General features: G+C 46.5%; 1 protein-coding gene across 1 annotated transcript in view; it reads right to left on the reverse strand.

The window, feature by feature from the left end:
* Positions 1-8,146: 8,146 nt before the first annotated feature.
* LOC113744041 (zinc finger protein 845-like) overlaps positions 8,147-15,731 on the reverse strand; it is a 28,057-nt gene continuing 20,472 nt past the window's right edge. Inside the window, exons 2-4 of the mRNA XM_027287006.1 lie at positions 13,420-14,907; positions 11,591-12,061; positions 8,147-11,151 (exon numbers count right to left, since the gene is read on the reverse strand). Of these exons, the coding sequence (XP_027142807.1) occupies positions 9,074-11,151; positions 11,591-12,061; positions 13,420-14,907 (4,037 nt within the window). The 3' untranslated portion in view covers positions 8,147-9,073. The remainder of the gene's footprint in view (positions 11,152-11,590; positions 12,062-13,419; positions 14,908-15,731) is intronic.

Here is a 15,731-nt window from a genome sequence, read left to right on the forward strand (position 1 = left end):
TTACTACAACTATACACAGCTCTTACTACCCACACCACTATATACAACTCTTACTACAACTGTACTCAGTCTTTTCCGATACCACACACTACTATACTACAAAACTATACTACAGGCTTGGACTATACAGCTCTACTACCCACCACTATTACTACAACTTGACACTACAGCGTGACTACGCTGCTACTACCACACCACTATACTACACTAAACTATACTTCCAACTGTACTACAAGCCCTACACAAGAGCTGCCAGTACAGTCGTAGATATAGTTGTAGTCTACTGGTGTGGTGCTGAGTGTCAGTATAGTTTGGTCGTATGTAGTATGTAGTAGTAGTGCGTTGTGGTATACGATGCTTGTAGGTACAGTCTGTGTGTAGTATAGTTGTGAGTAATAGTGGTGTGGTCAAGTAGAGCTGCCCGTACATTTGTAGTATCGTTTTAGTTGTATGTGGCTTGTGTTGTAAGATAGAGCCTGTAGTATAGTTGTAGTATAGTGGTGTGGTAGCAGACGTGTAGCTACAGTTTGTAGTATAGTTGTAGTATAGTGGTTTTTGCTTTGTGTCGGTGGTAGAGTGTAGTACAGCTGTAGTATAGTTGTAGTATCGTGTGTGGTTTAGTGCTGTAGTCCAGTTGTGTTAGTTTTTTCTTTTTTTTTTTTTTTTTTTTTTTTTTTTTTTTTTTTTTTTTTTTTTTTCTTTTTTTTTTTTTTTTTTTTTTTTTCTTTTTTTTTTTTTTTTTTTTTTTTTTTTTTTTTTTTTTTTTTTTTTTCTAGCTATCGTTGTAGTAGAGTTGTAAGTATAGTTGTGTATAATGTAGTAGTGGTGTGGTAAGTAGAGCTGTAGTACAGTTGTAGTATAGTTTAGTATAAGTGGTGTGGTAGTTGAGCTGTAGTACAGTTGTATAAGTTGTATGGTGGTGTGGTAGTTGAGCTTGTAGTACACAGTTGTCGTCTTAATTGTCGTACTCTCTTGTAGCTAAGAGGTTAGTAGTATAGGTTGTTAGTATTCTATGTTAGTCTAGTTTGTAGCGAAGTGGTAGTCTAACTTGTCGTATGAGTTGTCCGTAGACGTTTCATATTGTGTTTTTTTGTGGATATTAACTTGTAGTATAGTTGTGTACCGGAGTCCGGATAGTCAATAGTTTAGGGCAGTAGTGTGCTGTGATAGTTAGCTGTATTACAGTGTAGTATAGTTGTCGGTTAGTGGTGTGGTAGTTGAGCTTGTAGCTACACAGCTGCTTCGTATAGTTGTAGTATTTTTAAAGTTGCGTGTGGTGTTGAGCGTAGTACGAGTTGTAGTAATATATTGTGAGCGCATAGTATGTTAGTAGAGCTGTGTAGTATAGTTGTATTCTTGGTCGGTTGTGTAGTAGAAGTGTAGTACAGTTGTAGTATCGTTGTAGTATAGGGGTGGGTCAGCGCGGTCGTACAGTTGTAGTAATAGTTGTAGTATCAGTTGTAGTATAGTGGTGTGGTTAAATCAAGATTTTATTTTAGCGCGGCGCCCACAGTCACAAGTCCCTTTTCCTCCTTAGGCTTTCAATCTGTACAGGGACGTGACACCCTTGTCACCCTTACGACACCACCTCGGTTCCAGTGAGGGAAAAAATTGCCCACAAAAACCTTACCAGCGGACCAAAGGTGCGAAGACAACCTGCGGAAGAGCCCCAGCGGAGGTCCCCTCCTCCCAGGACGCACAACGTGACTAGGATGTCAGGGTACAGGAACAATCAAACAAACATTCTTGTACAATTCCACTGAGATAAGAGAGACACAGATCTCCGCAGCAGAAAATCATCAACTTAACTATAAACTTGATTGAGATATGGCAGCAATAATGGCCAGTACGTAATCTGTGTAGTGGCCGTCATGACAGGCCCCAGCAGCAGCCACGATCACGAGAAACCTGCCTGGACGACAGGAGAAAGGAAAACTTCCAGGGAAGAAGTTTAGTTAGTGACATGATTAATAGACATGAACGGTTACAGATGGAGAGAGGAGAGGAGAGCGAGACAGAGAAGAGACAGAGAGAGAGAGAGAGAGAGAGACAGAGGAGAGAGAGGAGACAGAGAGGAAGAACAGATGAGAGGAGAGACAGGACAAGACAGAGAAGCGAGAGAGAGAGAGGAGAGAGAGACAGAGACAGAGACAGACAGAGAGAGCACGAGAGAGAGAGGGAGCAGAGAGATAGACAGAGACGAGACAGAGGAAGAGAGAGAGAGAAGCGAGAGAGAGACAGAGAGAGAGGAGCGAGAGAGAGAGCGAGAACAGAGGAGCGAGAGACAGGACAGACAGAGAGAGAGAGAGAGAGCGAGGAGACGAAGAACGAGCAGAGAGAGCCAGAACAGAGAGACAAGAGTTTTCAGTTATAGCGCTTAGCAGTTGAGGTAGTAGAGTTGCTACTATAGTGGTCGTAGAGTTTTATTGCTACCCGTACTTGGTACTTTTACTGCCCCGCTATAGTCTCTCGGTATCCAGTTGTTCCTGCGTGTTGCGCTGGTTGTACATTGTATCTATTGATATCACAGTGTTATGGATGTTTATCAGGCTTACAATCCTGATATACTGATGGATAATGCTGAGTCTGTGAATGTTGATGGTATTGAACTGATGGATATGCATGATAGTTGTTATGATCGTTTGATTTTTATGACTGTATGTGGATGTAGGAATCTGGCTCGCATGGTTTGATTATTTATGAGTGGAGGACGTGATTGATCTGGTGGAGTGTTTTATTTAGTAGCTGATGGACCTTAGGATGTATCTGTGATGTTTATTATTACTGACTGGACATTGATGATCTGTGACTTGTTTTGCTAGACTTTACTGATGGATATTAGATGATCATGATTTGATTTTACTGATGTATGATGACGTGATTGTTTGTTTACTATGGATTCTGATACGTGATGTTTTGATTAATTACTGATGTATATTGAGATCTGTTTGATGTTTTGATTTCTTAGACCCTGTCATATTGACGTGATCTGTGATGGTTATTGATGGTTATTAGAAGCTTTCCGTACGATCCGTTACTTCGATCAGTGATCGTTTAGTATTACGCAATGTGCGATATTGATGATCGTGTGTACTTTCTTGAGTTCTGATTGGATATATGATGATCTATAGATGTTTGATTATTATGATATATGATATCTTGAGTGGTATGATTGTTATCTGATTACGATGGATCTTGATTTGTTTGATTATTACTGATGATATGATGATCTGTTGAGTGTTTTGATTACTCTACTTGATGATATTGATGAATCGTTGTGTTTTGATTATTATGAGTGTATGATGATTTGAGTTTTGTTATGCTATCTTGCTGATGGTGTTTTGATTATTAATGATGCGAGCATGATGATCTGTGGGCGTTTGATTGATACAACTATAAATATAGCATTGATGTCTGATGATCAGCTGATTTTGATAGCTTAAGATGGACTATTGAGATCTTTGATGGTTATTTGTGGTTCTAGATTATTATGTGATACGTGATGTTTTGATTATTACTGATGCGTATGATGATAATGATGTGTTGCTCACTGTGAACATACCTTAACAATATATGAAATCACCATATTGATGATTTTGACATGTTGAGTTTATGAAATAAAACGTGACAAAACTATTATTTACAGAGCCAGATGCTGACTCATCGTTAATCCAGCTCCTGAAATGTTTTTCTACATGAGAGCCCTGATGTAACGTGTCTGTGTGTTATGGTGTGTGGTTCTTTAAAAAGTTAATGAACCATGTGTGTTTTAACAGGATACACCCGGTGGACCAGGAAGTCCTGTCTTTTGTCTCTCCTCGTCTCGTCTCTCTCTCTCTGCTTCTCTGCTTCTCTGTCTCTCTCTCGTTCTCTCTCTCTCTCTCTCTCTCTGTCTCTCTCCTCTGTCTCTCTCTCTCTCTCTTCTCAGTCTGTTTTTTCTCTCGTCTTGCTCCTCCGTCTCTCTCCTCTTGCTCTGTCTCTCTCTCTGTCTTATCTCATGTCTTTCTCTCTCTGTCTCTTCGTCTTCTCTGTCTTCGTTCTCCGTCTCCTCTCTGTCTCTCTCTCTGTCTCTCTCTCCGTCTCTCTGTCTTTCTTGTCTCTCTCTCTGTCTCTCTCTCCTGTAGTCTCTCTGTCTCTCTCTCTGTCTCTCTCTCCTGTAGTCTCTCTGTCTGTCTCTCTCTCTGTCTCTCTCTCCTGTAGTCTCTCTGTCTGTCTCTCTCTGTCTCTCTCTCCTGTAGTCTCTCTGTCTCTCTCTCTGTCTCTCTCTCCTGTAGTCTCTCTGTCTCTCTCTCCTGTAGTCTCTCTCTCCTGTAGTCTCTCCGTCTCTCTCTCCTGTAGTCTCTCTGTCTGTCTCTCTCTCTGTCTCTCTCTCGTTAATGAAAACACTTGTTTGTTCTTTTCAGACGCCGAACGTGTTTTTACAGGAAATGAGTCGACAGACTGTCACATGACTGAACAGCCAATCAGCTGCTGAAACACAGAAGGTGAAGAATGTCCAACAACAACCAACGAGTCCAGAGACGGCTCCCACAGCTGGTCTACAAGACGACTGAACAGTCCAGGCTGAGGTTGTTACTCTGTGTTTGTCTCTTCAGGTTCTTCTGTGTGACACAAAGAAACATTTAAATGCTTTAGATAAATGAACCCGTCACGTTTGATGAACTGATTTATTCATTTCTTTGGTTCTGTTATTAAAAAACTGAATCTGAGCGAGGTGTCTGAATATTTCTGTGCTTTGAGGTAGAAAATGTTCAAACATACAAACATTTGAATTGTTACACATTAAAACCCCGTCCAGTCTGGGTTTGTGTTCTGGTCATGTGACTCTGAGTCATGTGACTCCTGTGTGGCGCTTTGGATCTTCACAGCGCCATGCTGAAAAACTCTACAGGTCCTTACAGGTGGACCTGGTCTCTCCATGTGGCTGGTCTTCAGGTGGTTGACCAGGTGCTGGACGAAACCCCAGGAAGTTAAAGTAGTACTGACCTACTCCAAATTACTGTGGTGATCAATGATCAATGATAAAATGACAATGAATCACACTGACTGATAAAATGACAATGAATTACAATGACTGATAAAATGACAATGAATTACAATGACTGATAAAATGACAATGAATTACAATGAATGATAAAATGACAATGAATTACAATGACTGATAAAATGATTACAGTAGCAGATATGGCAGCAGTAATGACAGTAGTAATATGTGTAGTGGACGTCATGCAGGACCACAGCAGCAGCCACGATCCACGAGAACCTGCTGGACGACAGAGACAGAAACTCCAGGGAAGAAGTTTAGTTAGTGACATGATTAATGAGACATGTGTGTTTACAGTATTTCACTGTATTTTCATGTGTCAAAGTTGTGTCAACAAGATGAAGGTCAGTCATTACCTTTAAGACAAACTGTGGAGCCTGCTGGACGTCCTTCTGGAGAGTTAGTCCTTTCACCAGGTTCTTGATAAAGAACCGGACTCATTTGTACCTGGAGTAACGACATCAAACAGGTCCTTGATTCTCTGCAGACACCTGCTGGATGTCTCCCTCAGCTGGAACCATGGGGTCCAAGCCTCAGAGACCCAGTCAGGAGGTTTTCTTCCAGGCATGGACAACAGCAGAACCGCCCGGACCCCCAGAACCTGCAGCTTCTCCAGCTAACACAACACGTTAGGAACACTGAGATGGATCATAGTACATGCCAACAACAGAGACTCACCAACAGGTCCGCTTCATCACGGATGGGACACGCCGTCTGGTTTCTATGGCGCAGCTCGTCACGTCAAACGCCTCCATCCTCAGTGTGGGCGTGTCCACGCCCCCGTCATGTGTGTGCAGCAGAACACACATGAAATACACACACGTAAAATACACACACATGAAATACACATATAGGACCCATGTGTCTCTCCCTCTCTCACCTGTCCACACAGACACAAGGTGCACAGCCCCTCCAAACATTCTCACCTGTCTGTCTGTGTGTCTGGACGGGTCACTGGCTTGGTTCGGTACCTGTCTCACTGACACTGTTTCAAACAGGCAGGGACAGGGTCACCTGCTCTGCCAATCACTTCAGGTGTCACACCGCCTCACAGCCACATCAACATGCACACGCTTCAGTTAAACTGGAAACCTGGACTGGACCGAACCGAACCGAACCTGGCCGGACCGGACCCGGTCCAAACTTCACCCAGGCAACCGGAAACACGTGACACAAGAGCGCTAATCAAAATAAAATACCCGTGTCTGTCTCACCTGAAGGGGGCGGGGCTTCGACCTCCTCTGGCGTTAGTTTGTCCAAACAGCGACCTCTGCTGGGAAGAGGCCGCTACGTCACACAGCGTCAGCTCCATCGGTCCGTCCAGCTGACACGAAGTCTTCACAATAAAAGCACGGAGTCATTTAACTTATTCAAGGACCCCAAGAATATTTGAAGGGACATAGAAATGAATTCAAGGATCCCTGGGATATTTTTAAAGGACTCATTCAAAGACACCTGGAACATTTCACAGATTTTGGGAATCCATTTAATGACTACATAAAAAACCTGAAACATTTTTAAGACTCCTGGAAATCATAAAGAATATGTTCCTTAAGTCACGTGAATCAAGTTTATTCAAGGACTCAAAAAACTTATTCAATGATCCCAGGAATTCATTCAGTGTCCTTCGGGACAATCCAAGGAGCACATGGAATTTAAAGATGACTGGAACAGTTCAAGGAATCATTTACACACGTGGACAAAATTGTCGGTACCCTTCATTTAATGAAAGAAAAACTCACAATGGTCACAGAAATAACTTGAATCTGAAAGTCAGACATTGCTTTTCAACCATGCGTCAACAGAATTATTAAAGAAAAATAAACTCATGAAACAGGCCTGGACAAAAATGATGGTACCCCATAAACTTAATATTTTGTTGCACAACTTTTTGACCTTTTGAGGCAATCACTGCAATCAAACAATTCCTGTAAATGTCAGTGAGACCTTTGCACCTCTCAGTATTTTGGCCGACTGCTCCAGTTGTCTCAGGTTTGAAGGGTGCATGTTTCAGCTCCTTCCAGAGATGCTCAATAGGATTAAGGTCAGTGCTCATAGAAGGCCACTTTAGAATAGTCCAGTGTTTTCCTCTTAGCCATTCTTGGGTGTTTTTAGCTGTGTGTTTTGGGTCATTGTCCTGTTGCAAGACCCATGACCTGCGACTGAGACCAAGCTTTCTGACACTGGCCAGCACATTTCTCTCTAGAATCCCTTGATAGTCTTGAAAATCCATTGTACCCTGCACAGATTCAAGACACCCTGTGCCAGATGCAGCAAAGCAGCCGCAGAACATAACAGAGGCTCCTCCATGTTTCACAGCAGGGGCAGTGTTCTTTTCTTTATATGCTTCATTTTTTCATCTGTGAACTTAGAGTTGATGTGCCTTGCCAAAAAGTTCAATTTTTGTCTCATCTGTCCATAGGACATTCTCCCAGAAGCTGTGTGGCTTGTCAACATGTAGTTTGGCAGTCTGGCTTTTTATGACTTTTTTTTAACAATGGTGTCCTCCTTGGTCGTCTCCCATCAAGTCCACTTTGGCTCAAACAACGACGGATGGTGCAATCTGACACTGATGTTCCTTGAGCTTGAAGTTGACCTTTAATCTCTTTAGAAGTTGTTCTGTGTTCTTTTGTTACCATTCGTATTATCCGTCTCCTTGATTTGTCATCGATTTTCCTCCTGCGGCCACGTCCAGGGAGGTTGGCTACAGTCCCATGGATCTTAAATTTCTGAATATGTGCAACTGTTGTCACAGGAACATCAAGCTGCTTGAAGATGGTCTTATAGCCTTTACCTTTCTAATGTCCTGAGACAACTCTTTCCTTTGCTTCCTCTGGTCCATGTTGAGTGTGGTACACACCATGTCACCAAACAGCACACTGACTACCTGTAGTCCTATATATAGGCCCACTGACTGATTATTGCTTGTAGAGACCTGTGATGCTAATTAGTGGACACACCTTGAATTAACATGTCCCTTTGGTCACATTATTTTCAGTCTTTTCTAAGGGTACCATCATTTTTGTCCAGGCCTGTTTCATGAGTTTATTTTTTTAAATAATTCTGTTGAAGCAATGTCTGACTTTCATTGGTTAAATTTCAGAATTTTTATTTATTACTTTTTACAGATTGAAGTTATTTCTGTGACCATTGTGAGTTTCATTAAACGAAGTGTACCAACAATTTTGTCCACGTGTGTAACTACTTCAAGAACTTTTTATGGATCTTAGACTGAAATCAGACTTTTTTTTCCTTGTGAATTTTATTTTTCAAAACCAGCAGCTGAGTCGTGACGTCACAGAGTCAATGAACGACGTCACAGTCAATGAACGACGTCACAGTCGATGAACGACGTCACAGTCGATGAATGACGTCACAGTCGATGAACAACGTCACAGTCGATGAACGACGTCACAGTCGATTAATGACGTCACAGAGTCGATGAATGATGTCATAGAGTCGATGAATGACGTCACAGAGTCGATGAATGACGTCACAGTCGAGGAATGACGTCACAGAGTCGATGAATGATGTCACAGAGTCGATGAATGACGTCACAGTCGATTAATGACGTCACAGAGTCGATGAGTGATGTCACAGAGTCAATGAATGACGTCACAGAGTCGATGAATGATGTCACAGAGTCGATGAATGACGTCACAGTCGATTAATGATGTCACAGAGTCGATGAATGACGTCACAGTCGATTAATGACGTCACAGAGTCGATGAATGACGTCACAGTCGATGAACGACGTCACAGTCGATTAATGACGTCACAGAGTCGATGAATGACGTCACAGTCGAGGAATGACGTCACAGTCGATGAATGTCGATATCAAGTCCGTCCATATCTGAGTATCATATCAATTATCTAAGTTAAAATAATCAGATCATGAAATGATGAAAAGCATTGTGTGTGTTTTTTTTTAATAAACATCTGGAAACTGTTTTGAGAATAAAACTTCAGTTTTTGGTGATTTTGTGTCTCTGCTGTTCAGGCTGATGTCAGTCTGAACCGGTCTGAACTCTACAGCTGTATGAAGTCTGGCTCCCTGATTGGCTCCTTGCTGATCCGGACGTCCAGGTGAACCTTCATGTGGACGTCTCTGGAGCGTTTCTCCTGGTAGCTCTTCCCGCAGACGCGGCAGCTGTACGGTTTCTCTCCAGTGTGCGTCAGCAGGTGTTTCTTCAGGTCATTCTTGGTGACGAACGCCTTCCAGCATAGGTGGCAACTGAAGGCTCGCTCCTTCTTGTGGAAGCGGATGTGTGTCTCCAGGTAACCTTTGGTGCTGAAGCTCTTGTTGCAGAGGCTGCAGCTGAATGGCTTCTCCCCGGTGTGGGTCAGCATGTGGGCGTTCAGCCCTCCCACCTGCCTGAAGGCTTTCCCGCAGATGCGACACTGAAACGGCTTCTCGCCCGTGTGGATCCTCTTGTGGACCTCCAGGACATGGACGGATGCCAGGCTCTTCCCGCAGGTCTCGCAGGAGACCCGATGGGCCGGTTTGTCTCCGGTGTGATTCCTGATGTGCGTCGTCAGGGCACCGTTATCGATAAACGTCTTTCCGCAGAACTCGCAGATGTATGGCCGTTCACCGGTGTGGATCCTCTTGTGGCGACGCAGGGCGCCGGGCCGCGGGAAGGATTTACCGCAGACGGCGCAGCAGTACGGCTTCACTCCGGTGTGACTCCGCATATGAGTCTCGATGTTCTGGTAGGTTTTACCACAGATGTGACAGATTTTCCCGGCGTCCCTGTGAGTCTGCAGGTGGTCCGTCAAGGTCTCTGATGGCGGTAAACCTTCGCCGCAGACGCCGCAGATGGACTCTGTCGTGTGACTCTTGGCGTGTTTCCTCAAACTACCTTTACTCTGAAAAGACTCCCCACAGACTTTACAGCAGTGAGATGCCGGAGTCGACACCCTGGCGTTCTCTTCGGTTTTCTCCACCTCCTCCAGGCTCTGGGAGTCCGGCCGACTCTCATCGCTGTGGATCTCCCACGAGTGACTCCGGCTGTGAGTCTTTAAGGCACTGTTCTCGATGAACGTCTTCCCGCAGCGCTGACAGGCGTATGGCCGCTCCCCGCCGTGGATCTTCTTGTGGCGCCTCAGCGCTCCGGGTCGGGGGAAGCGTTTGTTGCAGACGCTGCAGCGATACGGCTTGATCCCAGTGTGGCTTCGCATGTGTGTCTCCATGTTCTGGAAACTTTTACCACAGATGCTGCAAGTCCCGCTGGTCTCTCTGTGAGACTGCAGGTGAGTCAGCAGGCCGTCAGGTGAGTCCAGCTGCTGTCCGCAGACGCCGCAGACGCACTGAGCCTCCCTGCTGTGCGTCTCAGCATGTTTCCTCAGGAAGCCTCGGCTGTGGAAGGAGTCACCGCAGACTCTGCAGCAGAGTGAGGACGACTGAGACGTCTTCGGTCCAGAGCTCTTTGACTGACCGTCCTCGTCGTCCTCTTCGCTTTGGTCTCCATCGTCTTCTTTGTGGGTCTTCAGGTGATCCTGGAGCAACTGGTTCTGGGTGAAGGTGAGTCCACAGACCGGGCAGATGTCGGCCGTACTCCTGCTGTGGATCTTCCTGTGTCTCCTCAGCGCTCCGGGTCGGGGGAAGCTTTTTGTGCAGATGTCGCAGCTGAACGGTTTGTCTCCGGTGTGGCTCCTCATGTGCGTCTCCATGTTCTGAAACGTCCTCCCGCAGATGTCACATGTCCTGCCACCGCTGACGGCTTCTCTGTGAGACCTGAGATGGTCGACCAAACCATCGGAGGACTCGTAGTGTTCGCCGCAGACTCCGCAGAGACGCTCGGGATCGTCTGAGTGTGTTTCCACGTGTTTCACCAGATTCCCTTTATGGCGGAAACTCTTCCCACAGCTGACACAGCGGTGCACCGCCGCCACCCGCCGTCTCCGACCGCCTCCACGCCGTCCTCCATCCATCCTGTTTGACTGTTTGTGACTGGAAGAGTTGTCACTCCCCCTCCAGTCATCATCGCTGTCGGCAGCAGACGCACCTGAGGAGGTGGAGGTGGGCGGGGCTGTGGGGAGGTGGGCGGGGTCAGCATCCGACAGCAGGTGGTGGTTTTCGTTTTCGCTGGTCGCCTTGACTGAGTCTGGAAGGAAACGAGAACAAAAGACACGTCATCATCATCTGTGACGTCACGAGCATGTTGTGACGTCACGAGCATGTTGTGATTGGCTAAATAAAGTTTCCCATTGAACATGAACGCACCTCACTCTTAGTAACCAATCAGAATCGTACCCCGTTACATCAGATGTGACGTAATAACGTCCTATACGTTCACACCTCAGTGTGATGATCAGGTGACCTGTGGACAGGTTCTGGTTCTGGTCCACCTTTGAAATGACCCATGAGTGCTCTGACGGTCCGGACTGTGGCAGGTGAGTCACCTGGTTCAGGTGAGGATGTCGTCATCACTCGGTATGACGTAGCACGTCTCGTGATGTTGTGTGATTGATCTCTCTGATTGGCTGACCTCGTTACCTAGCAACAGTCAGTGATGATGTGGCAGTCTGCAGAGTTGACCTCACCTGTCCGGGTCAGTCGGACCACCGGGCTCAGCACGGCCTCCAGCAGCCGGCTCTGCCGCTCAAGCTGCCGCCGGTACTCCTCCACCTCCCGCTCCAGCAGCCCGACGATCCGCTCCGCCGCCACCGCCAGCCGCTCGGTGAGCAGCAGCCGCAGCAGGTGGAGCAGGCGGCGTCCGCAGCCCCCGCTCCGCTTCTCTACCAGCCCCAGGATCTCCTCCACGACCCGGGTCAGCTGCTCCGACACCGACTCCATCAGGGTCCGCAGCCCGCAGCGCCGCGGGGCTTCTGTCAGAGACATCCCGGTCCAGAGCTCCGTCCACCGGCCAGCAGGAAGGAAAACAAGGCGGTTCTGACCCGGATCACCGAGTTCACACTGAGGGGAGAGAGACGGAGAGACGGAGCCTGCCACCTGCTGGACCGGAGGATACACTACCGATACCGAGAGTACCAATACTACTAATACTACTGATACTACCGATACCGAGAGTACCAATACTACTGATACTACTGATACTACTAATACTACTGATACTACCGATACCGAGAGTACCAATACTACTGATACTACTAATACTACTGATACTACCGATACCGAGAGTACCAATACTACTAATACTACTGATACTACTGATAGAGAGTACCAATACTACTAATACTACTGATACTACCGATACCGAGAGTACCAATACTACTAATACTAGAGAGTACCAATACTACTAATACTACTGATACTACCGATACCCAGACTACCAATACTACTGATACTACTAATACTACTGATACCGAGAGTACCAATACTACTGATACTACTGATACTGAGAGTACCAATACTACTGATACTACCGATACCTAGAGTACTAATACTACTGATACTACTGATACTAGTAATACTACTGACACTACCGATACCAAGAGTACTAGTACTACTGATACTACCGATACCGAGAGTACTGATACTACTGATACCGAGTACTAATACTATTGATACTACCGATACCGAGAGTACGAATACTACTGATACTACTAATACTACTGATACTACGATACAGAGAGTACTAATATTACTGATACTACAGATACCGAGAGTACTAATACTACTGATACCGAGAGTACTAATACTACTGATACTACTGATACTAGTAATACTACTGACACTACCGATACCAAGAGTACTAATACTACTGATACTACCGATACCGAGAGTACTGATACTACTGATACCGAGTACTAATACTATTAATACTACTGATACTACTAATACTACTGATACTACGATACAGAGAGTACTAATATTACTGATACTACAGATACCGAGAGTACTAATACTACTGATACTACTGATACCGAGAGTACTACTAATACTGATACTACTAATGCTACTGATACTACTAATACTACTGATACTGATACTACCTAAAAGCTGTATGAGCTTCAGAAGCTAAGAAGAGAAAAGGAGAGAGTGAGCGAGCAAGAAGCCGCCGGACAAGAGTAAATGTGGGACTGACTTTTAGTGGTTGGTGAGAGCTTGGTGAAATAAAAGGCTGAAAGACAGACGCCGAGCTGGGCTGACTGCTGCTGGACTAGGCAGTGAGATCAGCTGCTGCTGGGGACCTGGATGATGATTGGCTGTTGTGGGATTACAGTAACTTTACACAAAGAAGTATTGACTTTGTGATACACAGACAGGTTTGAGGCAGGACTGAGGTTTAATACTTGAAACAGTGACAGTGAAGTTGTTGAACATTGTTGGTGAGTCGACAGTTACAGCGACTTCTTAGTCTCTAACACGTGCAAACACAAACAGCAGTCTGCTCCTTTAAACTCGGCCTACAGCTGCATGAAGCCCGAGTAGAGCGCGTCCATCCTCGGCTGCTCGGCCTGGTCCAGGTCTGGCTCCACCCCCCCTGTGGAGTGGACCTTGAGGTGTCCGTTGAGTGATCGCTTGGCCTGGAAGCTCTTCCCGCACACCCTGCAACTATATGGTTTCTCTCCGGTGTGGATCAGCATGTGTCTCTTCAGGTCCACGTCCTGCATGAAGCCCTTCCCACAGACCTGACACAGGAAGCGTCTCTCCTTGTTGTGGAAGCGGACATGAGTGTCCAGAGTCTGTTTCTGGGTGAAGCCTTTCCCACAGAGGCTGCAGGAGAAGGCGCGCTCCCCGGTGTGGATCTTCAGGTGCGTCTTCAGATTACCGCTCTGGTTGAAGGCTTTCCCGCAGAAGCTGCAGCTGTACGGTTTCTCTCCGGTGTGGATCCGTATGTGCATCTCCAGCGCTGCGTGAGCCGGGAAGCACTTCCCACAGACATGGCACGTGTTGCCGATCTCACGGTGGGAGTGCAGGTGAGCCGCGAGGCTAGCGGGGGACTCGTAGTGGTGTCCGCAGAGTCCGCAGCAGCAGTCCGGATCCTGCAGGTGAGTCTCCACGTGTTTTACCAAGAAGGTCCTCTTGTCGAAGGCGTCCCCGCACACTTTGCAGTGGAAGGACGGCGCCGAGCTGCGGTATCTCTTGGGCTTGTCGATGGTGTCTTTCTGATGAGTCGCCATGTGTCGCCGCAGGCTGCGAGACTTGGTGAACTCCTGTCCGCAGATGCTGCAGGCATGCAGCTCCTCGCCGCTGTGCTCCCGCATGTGCCGCTCCAAAGAGGTCATGTGACAGAAGGCCCGGCTGCACTCTTTGCACTTGAAAGGTTTCTCTGCGGCGTGGATGCGAATGTGCGACGTCAGGTTTCCCTTCTGGCTGAACTTTTTGCCACAGACGTCGCAGCTGTACGGTTTCTCTCCAGTGTGCAGACGCACATGCAGCTCCTGCGCCAGGATGGACTGGAAGGTTTTTCCGCAAAACGAGCAGGTTTTACTCTTCTTCTGGTGCGTCTGCAGGTGAGCCGTCAGGTCATCTGCAGAGTCCAAATGTTCGCCGCAGACACCGCAGCGGCTGTCCGGGTCGTTGGCGCAGACCTGCAGGACGTGTTTGAGCAGGAAGCCCTTCCCCTGCAGAGAGCGCCCGCACACCTGACAGATGAAACTCTGAGCCGGAGTCGAGCGCTTCCGTTTGTTCCTGCCAGCGAGCGGAGGCCGCCCTCTCTTGTTTTTCCTCGGAGGTCTCGGACTTCGACTCTGCTCGGTCCAGTCGCTGTCCAGATCGGCGTCGCTGCAAACGGCTGAGCTGCTCGGTGAGATGGGCGGGTGGTCGGCGGGCGAAGGAGAGCGAGGCGTCAGCGGGCAGGAAGCATTGCTGTCGACAGCTTCTGTCTGGTTCTGGTCTGTCCGGACTGGAGGCTGCAGGTCTGTGTGGGTCAGGATCACCGTCTGCAGAGACTCTGAGGAGACAAAACACACTGATCAGACGACGTCCAACAGTAACTCCTCGACAGAGTGCCCTAACCAGAAATATACATCATTATGTTGATAGGTATGCTTTTATTTTGACGGGTTTCTCCTGGAAGCTGTCAGGTTGTGTTGTGATGGAGATCCTGGCCCACCATGCAGAGTTCATCACCTCCATCAGTGAACAGGGACTGACCCGGCTCTCTCTGCCCAGACTGAGGCTGTTTTCTCGGGGACAGTTCATGAAGAGTCTGCATGGGGACTGAGCGTGTCGACAGATAAACTGACTGTTTGTCTCTCGTCCAGCTGAACTGGTGTTTGTTCTTATGAAGGAAACGTGTTGCAGTCAAAGTCAGTTTAAAAAACTACAAACATGCCAGATTAAACCACAAACATGTCAGACTAAACTACAAACATGTCAGACTAAACTACAAACAAGTCAGATTAAACTACAAACATGTCAGATTAAACCACAAACAAGTCAGATTAAACTACAAACAAGTCAGATTAAACCAGAAACATGTCAGACTAAACTACAAACAAGTCAGATTAAACCACAAACATGCCAGACTAAACTACAAACAAGTCAGACTAAACTACAAACAAGTCAGATTAAACCAGAAACATGTCAGATTAAACCAGAAACATGTCAGATTAAACCACAAACATGTCAGACTAAACTACAAACATGTCAGATTAAACCAGAAACATGTCAGATTAAACTACAAACATGTCAGATTAAACCACAAACAAGTCAGACTAAACTACAAACAAGTCAGATTAAACTACAAACATGTCAGATTAAACCAGAAACATG

The sequence above is a fragment of the Larimichthys crocea genome, chromosome XIII (assembly GCF_000972845.2).
Source record: "Larimichthys crocea isolate SSNF chromosome XIII, L_crocea_2.0, whole genome shotgun sequence".
NCBI lineage: Eukaryota > Metazoa > Chordata > Actinopteri > Sciaenidae > Larimichthys > Larimichthys crocea.